Source organism: Palaemon carinicauda, chromosome 35 (genome assembly GCF_036898095.1).
Source record: "Palaemon carinicauda isolate YSFRI2023 chromosome 35, ASM3689809v2, whole genome shotgun sequence".
Classification (NCBI taxonomy): domain Eukaryota; kingdom Metazoa; phylum Arthropoda; class Malacostraca; order Decapoda; family Palaemonidae; genus Palaemon; species Palaemon carinicauda.
Genome location: NC_090759.1, coordinates 72,846,793 through 72,862,143, shown reverse-complemented (window position 1 = coordinate 72,862,143; position 15,351 = coordinate 72,846,793). Strand labels below are relative to the sequence as shown.

At 39.9% G+C, this 15,351-nt stretch overlaps 1 protein-coding gene across 2 annotated transcripts in view; it reads left to right on the top strand.

The window, feature by feature from the left end:
• Positions 1–15,351, top strand: part of LOC137627880 (protein O-glucosyltransferase 2-like) — a 63,448-nt gene that overhangs the window by 28,009 nt on the left and 20,088 nt on the right. For both annotated transcript variants that reach the window (XM_068359315.1, XM_068359314.1), the window contains exons 6-8: positions 9,674–9,780; positions 11,633–11,870; positions 14,836–15,015. In XM_068359315.1, coding sequence (XP_068215416.1) covers positions 9,674–9,780; positions 11,633–11,870; positions 14,836–15,015 — 525 coding nt within the window. The remainder of the gene's footprint in view (positions 1–9,673; positions 9,781–11,632; positions 11,871–14,835; positions 15,016–15,351) is intronic.

The following is a 15,351-nucleotide window of genomic DNA, read 5'->3' as shown; positions in this document are numbered from 1 at the left end:
TCTTGCTTTCTCTTTGTCCTTAGACATTATAGCCAAAGTTGTAGTAAATTTGCTGTAAGTTGGATATGCTATGGCCTACTTATACAGTAGTTTGACTTTGCAAGCACTTGCAGCATTTTAATTTCATATCACAGTGGTTAAGCTAGAATATTTAGAAGAAAGTATTACAGTACAGTAATACCTTGAGATACGAGTGTCCCAACATACGAGAAATTTGAGATACGAGGAAAGTTTCAAGCAAGTTTTTGTCCTGAGATACGAGAAAAAATTTGAGATACGAGGCAGTTCCCTATGCGGCCACCAGGTGGCCGAGTGTGCGAAAGGCTTCTCACCAGGACAGCATCGCTTGGTCTTTCCCGTCGTATCTCCGTCGCGATAAGTTCATCTCCGAGCATCGGCCGTAGTGTTTTGTTTTTTACGTGTTTTTTGTGTTAATCAGTACAGAATTCAGTGAATAAGCAATGGGTTCAAAGCAAGCGAGTGCAAACAAGGGTAGTGAAAAGAAAATGCGTATGATGACAATCGAGATGAAGTATGAAATAATTGAAAAACATGCGAGTGGCGTAAGAGTGACTGAGCTGGCTCGCTAATATGAGAGGAGTATATCGACAATATGTACCATCCTCAAGTAGAAGGATGCTATAAAGAGCACCAAGCCTTCCAAAGTAGTATCCATCCTTTCCAAGCTGCACAATGATATTCACGATGAGATGGAGAGGCTTCTTTTGATATGGATAAAGGAGAAACAGTTGGCTTGAGATAGTGTGACCCGAGACGATCATATGTGAAAAGGCCAGCAGAATCTATGATGACTTGAAAGGGAAGCAAGCAGCCGAGAGAGGGGAGACTTCAACGCCAGCGGAAACCTTCAAAGCCAGCGGTGGCTGGTTGGATAACTTTAAAAAGACGACTGGAATACACTCGGTTGTGAGACGTAGGGAAGTAGCAAGTTCCGACTCGAAAGCCGCGGTGGACTTCGTCACAACCTTTGTCTCGGTTATCGCCCGACATGGCTACATCCCCCAACAAGTCTTCAACTGTGACGAAACTGGCCTTTTCTGGAAGAAGATGCCTAGGAGGACATTCATCACAGCAGAGGAGAGGAGACTACCAGGCCATAAACCCATGAAGGACCGGTTAACTCTAGCCTTGTGTGCCAATACCAGCGGTGACTGTAAGGTCAAGCCACTGCTGGTGTACCACTCTGAAAACCCACTTGCTCTCAAGAGCCAAAGGATCTTAAGAGAAAAACTGCAAGTGATGTGGCGCGCTAATGCTAAGGCTTGGGTTACGCAGCATTTTTTTTTTTACAGAATTGGTTAATCTGTGCTTTGGTCCGGCAGTCAAAAATTATTTGGCCGAGAAAAACCTGCCAATGAAATGTCTGCTGCTCCTCGATAATGCCCCTGGTCACCTTTCTGGTCTCGAAGAGGGCATTCTTGATGAGTTCAGGTTCATCAAGGTCCTATATCTCCCACCCAACACCACGCCAATCCTCCAGCCCATGGCCCAACAAGTTATTTCCAACTTCAAAAAACTGTACACGAAGCATTTGTTCAAGAAATGCTTCGATGTCACAGACAACACCAATCTCACCCTTCGTGAATTTTGGAAGGAACATTTCAATATTGTCCATTGCTTAAAAATTATTGACGATGCATGACAGGGTGTCATAAGAAGAACTCTTAATTCAGCATGGAAGATATTGTGGCCAGCTTCCGTCGCTGAGAGGGACTTTGAAGGGTTCGATACGACTGACCCTGATGACCCCGAACTATTGTGATGGATGAAATCGTGTCTCTTGGAAAGTCCATGGGGCTGAAGGTAGACGAGGTAGACGTAAACGACCTTGTCGAGGAGCATCAGGAAGAGCTCACGACACAGGGATTGACAGTGCTCCAGGAGATGCAACATTGGGAGGTGTTGCAGGAGCTCAGTAGCGAGGAGGTGGTGGAAGATGAGGGCCGCCTTTCTTTGACAGAAGTCAAAGACATGTTAGCGAAGTGGCAGGAGTTTTCTAATTTTATGGAAAAGAGGCACCCGGACAGTTGGCGTGTGGTCGTGCGTTAGCCTATTGTGACGACATTTGCGTGCGTCATTTTCGCAACGTTTTGAAGGGGAGACAAAAGCAAACATCCCTAGATAGGTTCCTTTTAAAAAGGCCGTTAAAAAGTGAAGGTGAAAGCGAGGCAAATAGAGCCAAGCTGGAAGAAGAAAAGTAAAAAAATGAAAATGAAAGCAAAATTAGAATTAAGTTTAGTGTAACGTAAGATTAACATTTTATTTTTAAGTGTGTGTACAGTAAGCTAATTTCATTTAAGTTAAATTTAAAGTTTCTAATTTAATTTAAATTAAATTTAAAGTTAAGGTTATGTTACGTAGTGTTACAAAAGTGTTGCATATCGAACGTGTTGCTGTCGAGTCTCTCTACTCCCCGTCCTCTCTCCCTCCTCCTCCGCACACACCGCCGTTAGCTGCTACCGTCTGTCTCAAAGGTAAAAACTCCATAATAATGTTACATTTTATTGAGCATCATAACCAGTTCATAGGTATTTGTTATTTTGTGAGCGTAGAATGTGAATTAGAACAACTAAAAACATGTTTTTCCACTGTGATATACTGTTTTTAGGTGTTATTCATGGGGTGGGAACGGATTAATTTTTCAATATTAAACTTACCCGATAATCATGTAGCTGTCAACTCCGTTGCCCGACAGAATTCTACGGGAGGGATACGCCAGCTATCACTATACTAGAAGGGGGTGTACTCACAAGCGCCACCTGTGGCCAGGTACTACAGTACTTGTTGTTGACGCCACCTCACTTTTTCCTCTGTCGTGCTTCCGGCAAGACGTTCTTGGATACGCTTATGATTTTGGAGTATTGTTCACGGTTTGGTGAAGTATTTCTCTAAAATTTGCAGCTATTCGCTATACTGGAAACTTCTATGTTAGCTTAGCTAGCTTTTGGAATTAATTTAATTATTATGGTGACGAAGAGAGTATGAACTCTCTTTCACCTTTAAATGGCCGACCCTTCCCTTAGACGGAAGTGTTGGTGTCTAAGAGAGTATAGACTCTCTTTCTTAATTTTGTTATAGATTTATTTTATATCTCTCCGCCTTTTATAGGCCTCTTCGATTAACTTACTTTTATTATAAACTTATTAAAATTAATTTTTATATTTGTTTATATTCGACCTTTCCTAATAGTAGGCGGTCTTTTCTTGGTACCGAAGTTAATTAACATTGAGCCCGTCATTTCGGTTTTACCTGTTAACATATTATGCTATTTTAATGTTTTTGAAAGAATTTCTTTGATAGTCTCGTACTGTTTTCAAAGTTGAACTAACGTTTTGTTTTGTCTCTGCAGTTGTTGACGTTCAGAACGTTCAACTTGCGCTCTATCGTTACGATAGAGAGAGAATTTTCACGGTGTCACGTTGCAGTAAGAGTAACCGTGTCTAGCGTTTTGTTCATTCTTTCTTAACTTAATGGTTTTAATTCTAATAAAGGAACTTTTCATTTTGGGAAATATTTCAGTTTTTTCCTTTAACAATAATATGTTTTAACGATATATATGATTGGGCTCTTCTCTCAGGTTCTAAGTCAAGAGATAGAGAGAGAGAGAGAGATAGAGACGGAGGGAGAAAGAGGAGGATAAACGTTTCGTTCAAGCGAGTAACGTTGTTATCGTTTTTGCTCTTCTCCCTAGTCTCTTTAGGGGAAGAAGGTAAACGTTTCTAGAGTTTTTTCTTGTTCTCAAGCTTTATGCGGTGAGAGATTTTAAACGTAGTTTATTTGATCTAGTGTTTAGTCTCTTTCCAGCCACTGAATTATTTATCTTTCATTAGATTTTTCTGTTACATTGTAATTCTGTTTTCGCAATTACTAACTTTTGAGAAAGGATAGAATTGCGTGTTTCAGGTACAAACCACTTAAAGTTTCGAGTTCAGTGAAATAAGTGCAAACAGAAAATCAAAAGTGATAAGTGATTAGCGCAAAGTGTGTCAGTGTTGTGCGTGAGGGTACTTCTGTGCGTGCCAGTCGTCCTCCCAGTCCGGGACCTCTTGCAAGCTCCCCAGCCCAGGGGAGAAGCAATGTCGAAGGGCAAAAGGGTTCGGCAGGCCTTGATCGGCGCACAGAAGTATCCTCGGTGGTTGTGGGCGTGTCTTACAGAGACCGTCACTCCCACCCGCAGACGATTGAGCCCTTATTTTGCTCGTCTGCAGAAGAAATTTCGGGGAGAAAACGCTGGTCTCAGGTCTCAAGACCTCTTAAACGTAAAGTCCAGACCTATGCCAGACGTACGAAGTTAGAGTTCAACAACCCGGATGCAGTCATTGGGTTAGCTCTGACTCTCCTCAGTCATCAGGTGACTGCACACCTCCTAAGAGAGGTAAGGCGATGCCTCAACAGACCTCCTGCGAGAGCTCCGCCTCACCGCAGTCCAGTCTGCCAGGCGTACGAAGTTGAGGTTCCTCAGGCTACCTTACCGCGTTCTGAGTTGCCAGTTACCAGCGTTGTGCAGCAACCTTAACCTTCCTTGCAGTCGCAGCTTGCGGTCTTAATGCGTGAGTTTCAGGCTGAGAAGGTTACACCTCCTCCTGCGAACGCTCCGCCTCTCCGCAGTCCAGTCTGCCAGGCGTACGAAGTTGAGGTTCCTCAGGCTACCTTACCGCGTTCTGAGTTGCCAGTTACCAGCGGTGTGCAGCAACCTCCGCCTCCCTTAGGCAACCTCAGCAATGGGAGCAGGAGTCTTATGCCTTACTTCCTCCGCTTCCGCTTGCGGTTCCACCAGCGAGGCAACAATCTCTTGAGGTACGACAACCTCTTCCATCAATGAGGCAGCCACCTCAACACTCGCTGCAGCGACCTCAACCCTCAAGGCAAGAGTCTCAACTCCTTAGGCTAGCACCTCAGGAACCTCAACTCGCGAGACAAGAACTGCGTTCTGCGCAGCCGCTACCTCAACTCTCGCAGCTCACACCTCAGGAACCTTAACTCGTTCCTCAGGAACCTGCTACTGCGCATCCGCAACCCTTACAGCAAGCGCAACTCTTGAGGCAGCAACCTCATGCTATGAGTCAGCCACCTCAACGCATGCATCTGCCACTTTTTTCCTCAACTTGAACTTCTTCCCATTCAACTTGGGAATAACAAATGACAATAATAACACCTCATTACTTTCATAACTTGCATTTGTAATCATATACATGTATGCCTACACAAACATTATGATAATGGAGGTTATTTGTATTACTTATATAAAAATATATATGTATTCCTTGCAATATATTTTTAACAAATCGCAAAATATGGCAAAAATATCTTCTAAACAAAAATGAATCATGAGTTATGAATGTAAGGTAATATTATGTTGATATTAAACCCCATGCAAGCATGCATGTAGTAATGCAGTGTTGCCAACAGGGCGAGTTTCCCTTTCCTGAGGTGAAGTAGATTATAGTACATTTAGTGTAGCTTAATTCTACGATTATCATGCCGGCTATCAAATTCATCAACAAAACAGTCTAAATCAATTCCCTCGGCACGTGCACTTTCAATGGACGGTAATGCGATATTACTCACTCTAGCACTGGTCATGGAATTTCTGAGAAATGTTACACGCCATGCAACACGCTCTGCTTACCTTACAGCATGCTCTACATACAGCATGCTCTGCATACAGCATGCTCTGCATACAACATGCTCTGCATACCTTACCGCATGCTTTTCAGTCACACATCTTTGGTTGTTGCCAACTCACTAGACTGTCAAGCAGTTTCATAACGTTGCCTTCTAGTCTGCTGCGTTTGCACAGTGTAACCCTCACTGAGAGAACTTAGCTTTTCTCGGATATGGTCCCTGTAGATGAGAAAGTGCTTTTCTCCCTCCTTCTGATATTCCCTTGAGGACTCTGTCATTTGGAGAGGAGCCTTTAGCTGCGTAGCCTCCTATGGACTTTTATTTAAGCATAACATGCTTCCAGGGAAGGTAATGGTCCCACTTCAGTCGCTAATCCCGTCTGTTACCACACCTGCTCCCATAGTCCTTGAGCTGTGTTGCAAGACATGCAGTCCAAACTTAGTCCTTGTTAGAGGATTTTTTGTTTACGGAGTCAGTGTGTCACTGGGAAGACGTTCAACAACCAGCAGAAGTGACTTGTTGTGACGCAGTGCGGCAACCTCAGCAACCCGATAAGGAGTTGTCTGTACGACCCAGACAGTCTAGACAGCTTCGGGTTGTCACTGTACTTCCTCGCTTCCCCATGGTTGACAGTTCACAGACTGTGCAGCAGTACCATGATCTTGTGTCCGGCTCCGTCAGACGACTGGCTTTTAAGAGCTCCCACAAGTCGTCGCTGTCTGGAGATTCTCAAATGGACTATGGATCTGACCAAGGAACTGGGCCTCCTGGTCAATTTTGAGGAGTCTCAGCTCGTCCCATCCCAGACCATTGTCTCCCTGGGTATGGATCTTCAGAGTCGAGCTTTTCGGGCTTTTCCGTCGGCCCCAAGGATCTTCCAAGCCCTAGAATGCATCCAGAGCATGCTGAGAAGGAACCGATGCTCAGTCAGGTAGTGGATGAGTCTAACAGGGACACTTTCATCGCTGGCCCTGTTCATCGTGTTAGGGAGACTCCACCTCCCCCCCCTTCAGTATCATCTAGCTGCTCACTGGATAAAGGACATGACGCTAGAGACGGTCTCAGTTCCTGTTTCCGAAGAGAGGAGGTCTTCTCTCGCGTGGTGTAAGAACAGCTTTCTTCTCAAGGAAGTCTACCTTTGGCTGTTCAGAAACCCGACCGCCGTCTCCTCTCGGACGCATCAGACACGGGCTGGGGTGCGACTTTGGACGGATAAGAATGCTCGGGAACATGGAATCAGGAGCAAAGGACACTTCACATCAATTGCAAGGAGTTGTTGGCGGTTATTCTGGCCTTGATAAACTTCAAGTCCCTCCAGCTTAACAAAGTGGTGGAGGTGGACTCTGACAACACCACAGCCCTGGCTTACATCTTCAAGCAGGGAGGGACTCTTTCGTGGAAGTTGTTCTAGATCGCAAGGGACCTCCTCATCTGGTCTAAAGATCGAAAGCTCACGCTGGTAACGAGGTTCATTCAGGGCGGTATGAATGTCATGGCAGATCACCTCAGCCGCAAGGGTCAGGTCATCCCCACAGAGTGGACCCTTCACAAGAATGTTTGCAGCAGACTTTGGGCCCTGTGGGGTCAGCCAACCATAGATCTGTTCGCTACCTCGATAACCTAGAGACTCCTGTTGTATTGTTCTCCGATTCCAGACCCAGCAGCAGTTCACGTGGATGCTTTTCTGCTGGATTGGTTCCATCTCGACCTGTATGCATTCCCGCCGTTCAAGATTGTCAACAGGGTACTTCAGAAGTTCTCCTCTCGCAAGGGACACGGCTGACGTTGGTTGGCTCCGCTCTGGCCCGCGAGAGAATGGTTCTTAGAGGTACTGCAATGGCTGGTCGACATTCCCAGGACTCTTCCTCTAGGAGTGAACCTTCTACGTCTACCTCACGTAAAGAAGGTACACCCAATCCTCCACGCTCTTCGTCTGACTGCCTTCAGACTTTCGAAAGACTCTCAAGAGCTAGGGGCTTTTCGAAGGAGGCAGCCAGAGCGATTGCCAAAGCAAGGAGAACATCCACTCTCAGAATCTATCAGTCTCAAGGGGAAGTCTTCCGTAGCTGGTACAAGACCAATGCAGTTTCCTCAACCAGTACCACTGTAACCCAGATTGCTGACTTCCTGTTATATCTAAGGAAAGTAAGATCCCTTTCAGCTCCTACGATCAAGGGTTACAGAAGTATGTTGGCAGCGGTTTTCCGCCACAGAGGCTTGGATCTTTCCACCAACAAAGATCTACAGGACCTCCCTAGGTCTTTTGAGACCTCAAAGGAACGTCGGTTGTCCACTCCAGGCTGGAATCTAGACGTGGTCCTAAGGTTCCTTATGTCATCAAGATTTGAACCTCTCCAATCAGCCTCTTTTTAGGACCACACATTAAAAACTCTTTTCCTCGTGTGCTTGACAACAGCTAAAAGAGTAAGTGAGATCCACGCCTTCAGCAGGATCATTGTTTTCACATCTGAAACGGCTACATGTTCCTTGCAGCTTGGTTTTTGCTAAACGAGCTTCCTTCACGTCCTTGGCCTAAGTCGTTCGAGATCCCAAGCCTGTCCAACTTGGTGGGGAATGAACTGGAGAGAGTACTTTGCCCAGTTAGAGCTCTTAGGTACTATCTAAAAAGGTCTTAACCTTTACGAGGACAATCAGAAGCCTTATAGTGTGCTATCAAGAAACCTTCTTTTCCAAGTTCTAAGAACTCAGTTTCTTACTATTCAGGCTTCTGATTAGAGAAACACATTCTCATCTGAAGGAAGAAGACCTTGCTTTGCTGAAGGTAAGGACACATGAAGTGGGAGCTGTGGCTACTTCTGTGGCCTTCAAACAGAGCCATTCTCTGCAGAGTGTTATGGATGCAACCTATTGGAGAAGCAAGTCAGTGTTCGCATCATTCTATCTCAAAGATGTCCAGTCTCTTTACGAGTACTGCTACACCCTGGGACCATTCGTAGCAACGAATGCAGTAGTAGGCGAGGGCTCAGCCACTACATTCCCATAATCCCATAACCTTTTAACCTTTCTCTTGAATACTTTTTATGGGTTGTACGGTCGGCTAAGAAGCCTTCCACATCCTTGTTGATTTGGCGGGTGGTCAATTCTTTCTTGAGAAGCGCCGAGGTTAAAGGTTTTGATGAGGTCCTTTAGTATGGGTTGCAGCCCTTGATACTTTAGCACCTTTGAGTTGATTCAGCCTTCCAAGAGGAACGCTGCGCTCAGTAAGGAAGACGATCTTATTAAAGGCAGAGTAACGGTTCAAGTCGACTTCCTTACCAGGTACTTATTATTTCATTGTTATTGTGGATAACTGATTATATGAAATACGGGATACTTAGCTATCCTTTAGTCTTGTACACTGGTTTTTCACCCACCCCCCTGGGTGTGAATCAGCTACATGATTATCGGGTAAGTTTAATATTGAAAAATGTTATTTTCATTAGTAAAATAAATTTTTGAATATACTTACCCGATAATCATGATTTAATTGACCCACCCTTCCTCCCCATAGAGAACCAGTGGACCGAGGAAAAAGTGAGGTGGCGTCAACAACAAGTACTGTAGTACCTGGCCACAGGTGGCGCTTGTGAGTACACCCCCTTCTAGTATAGTGATAGCTGGCGTATCCCTCCCGTTGAATTCTGTCGGGCAACGGAGTTGACAGCTACATGATTATCGGGTAAGTATATTCAAAAATTTATTTTACTAATGAAAATAACATTTTTTTAGTTATTTTATATGGGAAAAATTAATCTGAGATACGAGCAAATTGGCACACGAGCTTGGTCCTGGAAGCATTAAACTCGTATCTCAAGGTATTACTGTATAGGAATTGCTTTCTTATAATGCTTTACTGTAATTATATAATGTACAGTAGGTATGCTACAATTATCAGATTGCATAGTAGTAACTTTGTCCTTTAATTATCCTTGCAATTAGATTACAATTCTTTCTATGGCATCAAATTAACTTTTAGTATCACATTTTGGATCAGTTTGCTGCCATTCTCAACTTTTTGTTTTCACAGGTGGAGCCACTAATACCAATCTTTTCCTGGTGTGGTTCTGAAGACACTGCAGATATTGTGATGCCCACATATGATATTACAGAAGCCACCTTAGAAATGATGGGCAGGTATGTGGTTTTAGAATACAATACCTCATTTTGCATAATAGGGTAGAAGCTCTTAAGGAAAACCCTTATGGGGGTGCTGCTGCTTATAGTTTGCCTTGGAAGAATAACATTTCCAGATGTAGAATCATGTTAAATGACAGTGCTGAGCCTCTTGGAATTAGATAGTTTATGTCTTGAGTTCTGGAAAAGAGAAAATTCCATTTTCAAGAAAGGGGAGGAAGTGCAAGGCTGATGAAATAAGGTGACTTACTTTTTTAACCTGCATTATTAATGATTTTGTTTTACATGAGTTTGGCTCCATTGTTAGAACAGCTATCATTGAGTGAGTGTCCAATAATCCATTACTATGATGGGAAAATTTTTCTCTATTCCTCTTCATTGATGTACCGTATTTCCCGTGTCATAAGACGCTACAAGTGGTAAGACGCACCCTTAAATTAGCAAGGCAGTTTCAGAAGAAAAAAAAAAATTAGGGTTTTAAAAACTTCTTAGCACAAATCCCTAGTCAGCAACTCTAGCGTGATTATTGTCTTGCACAGTAACTTTTCTTATTTTGGGTGTATTATGAAATGTTCAAGTTAATATTAATTAGCTATATGCTGATTGTCCCAATTTTATTACATTTTCATATAAGAAACCACTAAACCAGTCGTAGTTTCCACCACAACTACGGTACACGTTTAGTCATAGTGTTTGGTGTTTCAAGTGCTGTTTACATGAAGGCAGTGTTGCTAAAGGTTCATAAAATTTTTTTAAAGGGGTAAAATTCTAGTAGCATTTCCAAAATTCCTCATATAGCTTATAAATTTTCACACAAAATGTAATTGTTGATTAAAAAATCTAGACATTCTTTTAGGTGGAATAACTTGCTACTGTTAATGTGATTCTAGGTCTAGTTACTTTTCTGCAAATACTGCAATCAGCAAACAGAAGTTTTTTCCAAGGTCGTATTTAGCAACTGTCTATTTGTATTATTTCGTAACTCAGGCAACAAAGTCATTATCAGTATATTGCTTTATTACAAAATATCAACAAAAAAGGAGAAAATAGATATATACTGCATAAACAACTAAATATGTCATAGCATCATCTGCTATTAGACCATTAGTTGGCATGTTTTGTTGTAGAAGGGGGTTAGCGAGTCATCAGCTGATTACCAAAAAAAAAAAAAAATTGCTACTGTACTCTATTAAATGAAGTGCAATATAAAAATAAAAGAATTTATTACATATGAATGATAATTGTAGGTTTATATTCTATCTCTCGTCAGTTTGAGTGTTTGTATGCCAATAGTTGGGTGTTTGAGGGGTGTCAAACTCCCTTATACGACTTTTTCCTAAGTGTTAAGACGCAGGGTTATTTTGGGGGGCATTTTTCGTGAAAAAAGGTGCGTCTTATGACATGGGAAATACAGTTTTAGTTCTGAGAATGTTTGTTATTTTGAAGTAGCTGTTCGAGTCCCCATAAGTCTTCCATGTTATGATAGATAGTTGATAAATATATTACCGTAATAACATTTACATGTAAAATTGGATAAACATTTGAGGAGTGTTTTCTCATATTTTATAGCTTTTCAGTACAGTTCAGTATTGGAATTTTTTTCTTATATTGGGAATTATGATATTGTGTACAAATATTTCATGATATATTTTTTATGAACTACAGTAGTAATTTTTAAATGCCATTGGCCATATGAAATAGATAAGTATTTCTCTTGATAGCTACATCAATAAAAACATTATTTTGTGGCTTTGTTGAAGTTTTCATTGTTTATAGATAAGATTCCTCTTGCTGCTATGTCAGTAGCAACATATATTTTGGCTATGGATTGTTGTCATCCTTTTTATTTCAGGGTGACCTTGGACTTGTTATCTGTGCAGTCAAACAATGATATACCCTGGAAAAAGAAAAAGCCGCAGGCATTTTGGAGAGGACGGGACTCCCGTCGGGAGCGACTCAAATTGATTGATATAGCTCGGGAGCACAAAGACCTCTTCAATGCTTCATTAACAAATTTCTTCTTTTTCAAAAATGAAGAAGAGAAGTATGGACCTAAAGAGAAGCATGTCTCGTTTTTCAAATTTTTTGATGTGAGTCTGTGTCCCATACATCTTCACACATGCATGATGAACCAAATACAGTATATTTTCACCACTTAAATCTATTCTTCCAGATTGACAGTTTTTATTCAATTCTCAAAGCTTTACATTCTCGTGGAGGTGGTTTGTATTAAGTGGAAACTACAAAGCAACAATTTTTTTTGTGCATAATCATTTTAAAATCATCTAGCTTCTGCTTTGGTCATGATGCTCATTGATGGTTGACAAAGAGAGCTGCTTTGTTGATAATTAGTAGAGGGTCAGCTAGATATTTTGGGAGACCATCCCTACTACCTGAGAAATCCCATCATACCTGCTAAAAGTTGCCACTTGATTCAATTCTTATGTAATGAAGGTAGGCAGACAGTTAATGACATCGGAGGTCAGTATGAGTAATTTTGATCTATTATTTTATAATACTTATCTTCTTTACAAAGCAATTCCTCATTTCCCAACCCTTGCCGTTCAATTATTCCACCATATACAGTAGCATCCACTCTCAGTTTGATCTTGACCACTACTAAACCACACCCAGTCAAGTCTGTCTCAAACATCTTAGTATAGGAAGTTTATTACTTTCAGATTCTACCAGGTGGCAATTTCTTTTCATTTCTGAGTCAGCAAAATCTGCTATTCTCTCATTGCATGACATGCTTGGCTCCATTTTATGCTGTGGGATAGTTCAGTCTTTGCAAGTGCTGAACCACCTATTCATGTTTGGTTGGTCTTGACATTTTAAAGAGGAGATAGTATCGCATATAAGTCAATGGCTGAGGCTATTCATGCCTAGACCATAAGATGTTTTTTTGGACTGTATTGGAGAAATACAAAGATCGTTAGTATCCATGAACATACCCAATCATAATTTATCAATACCGTTTTTGAAAATGTTAACAATAGTACTCTGAGTCAACTGCTCGCTCTTGTCTTGATCCGTTCACAGTGACAATTAACATGGACCCCATTGTTAAAGACCCAGTTATGACTGGCATAGTTAAGACAAATTGGAAAGCTTTTAAAATTCAAGTTAAATAGCTTGGGAGTCCCAAAGATAAGATTAGGAGGTTGCGTTTGAGGAAAAATGAAGTATTCTTTTTTCATTTTCAGTATTATCTTTTATATTTCTTCAAGACTTCAAGCTGCAAGGTGTCATTTCCTCCTACATAAGTTGTTATTTTATTATTATTGGAAGTTTACGATGATCACCGAGTAGAAATTTATGATTCAAGTTTATGACTTCTCCCTTCTAATTGACTAATTTCTTTTTTGTTCACATATGTAATTAACCTCCTTTGACTCTGGAGTATTCTTTTTCCATCCTTTCTGAAAGATTGCTATAATGTTTACCTATATAACCCTTGTCAGGAAGCATGGGTTCCCTCAACTCATTTTAATTAGTAATACAGTAAAGTAGTAAGACTACAATATTGTACAGTACAAAGAATTATATATGGGATATAAAGTAATGTAGTACGACTATATTGCCCCATTTCAAGATTTATGGCTCACCTGAATAATTCATTCTCAAATAAGAATGTAAATTGGAGCAAGGTAAAGTTAAAGTCTGTTGGAAAGGGAAAAAGAGAGATTTAAAGTAAATGGCCGAAAGCAATGCAGAAGTAATTAATTTAAAGACCTTTTCAATTGTGCCATCACTATTTGTGTATGAGATCAGTTATGAAACTTTCAGTTCTAGTTTATTTTTTTACGGAACTTCTTAGTATATTTTAGCTTGTCAGGTAATTTCAAGTCTCCTGCAAGGGGACTCATTATAAATTCTGTGATAGCCTGTTGATATCTATCCCTTTAGTGTTAAATCAATAGAAACTGTCTATTACTGGCAAAACCCATTGTTATTTATGAAACCGTTACTGCACAGTGTTTACCAATTTTTCCAGTGCAATACAGAATATTGAAACCAAGCAGGTTTCACATAACTAAAAGACATCTTTCTCTTTTGCATTATACAGGTCTAATCTTTCTTGTTTTGATGTTTTTATCTGATCATATTTGCAACTTAGTTTCAAGTTATTGGTGTTTCAGGTATTGGCAGTCTGACAAGTGCAGGGATCATTCTTATGTAAGATAATTTCTAATGAACCTCAGTCCTTACTAAGCTTGCCATCCAAGATTTATTGTTTCTGTTTCTAGAAAATGTATCATTATCCTTTAGGAAAATCCATTCTTTATGTATACTGTACAAATTCCATCCTTACATTGTTATATTATTTGTGAATTATAAACATTTCTAAGTCAGATATTAGTTTTGCATGAATTGTTGGTCATGTTTGTTTTTGTCTAATTATTTTTAGCATGGCATAAGATGTACTTTAAATTTGATATGATATTGAAATTTTTTATATTATTGGTGCATGCGTGGTAGCATATAATTTCAGTAAATTTTTCCATTACTGAAAACTATCTCCTCATAGGTGAAGACTTCGAAGTAAACTCGAAAGTTTTGGTCAAAGGTCTCTTGGCTATTATAAATATTTTTTGGTTCTTCTGTAAAGTGGTTTTGTTTTTTGAATTGAAACATCACAATGACAAGGAGATAAAAATGCAATTTATTACGTCTATTAGATTAAATTTGCTTTATTGTGGAATGTTAATTGGTTTATTGCCCTCAGAAAGTAGAATCTGTTACTCTTAATTTTATAAAGGTTCCTACTTTCAACTTAATTAGATGCATTTGAAGGCTTTATTTAGGATTTAATGTGTAGAATATGCTTTACATATCCAATATGTATTTGATTAAGAAAACTGATAGTGACCCTTATAGAGCATATTATGAACTATTATTATAGTTAGTAGTGGTAACTTTGCTAAAATACTTGAAGTCCCAAAGGCAATTAACATGAGAAAAATGTGTCACTTTAAATGCTAATATACTTTGTTATTGGGTCATTACATAATTTCCTTACTGAAAATTACACAATTTTCTCTGTTCCAACAGTATAAATACCAGCTGAACATCGATGGAACTGTTGCAGCGTATCGATTTCCGTACCTTTTAGCAGGAACAAGTGTTGTTCTAAAGCAAGAGTCTCCCTATTACGAATTTTTCTACCATGACTTGGAGCCATATGTCCATTATATCCCTTTTAAGAGAGATCTCTCGGATCTTGTTGATAAGGTAAGACACTTAAGTATACATGAATATGCAATATAGGCTGTAATATCACATATTACTGTTTAAGGAAACTTGTACTGTATGGTTTCTTGATTAATTTGGCACATTGAATATTCTACTTATATCCATGAATTTATCTCTTATATAATAAAGAGCAAGTGTCTAGCTTTATATTTATATATATATATATATATATATATATATATATATATATATATATATATATATATATATATATATATATATATATATACTGTATGTATATATATATATATATATACTGTATATATATATATATATATATATATATATATATATATATATATATATATATATATA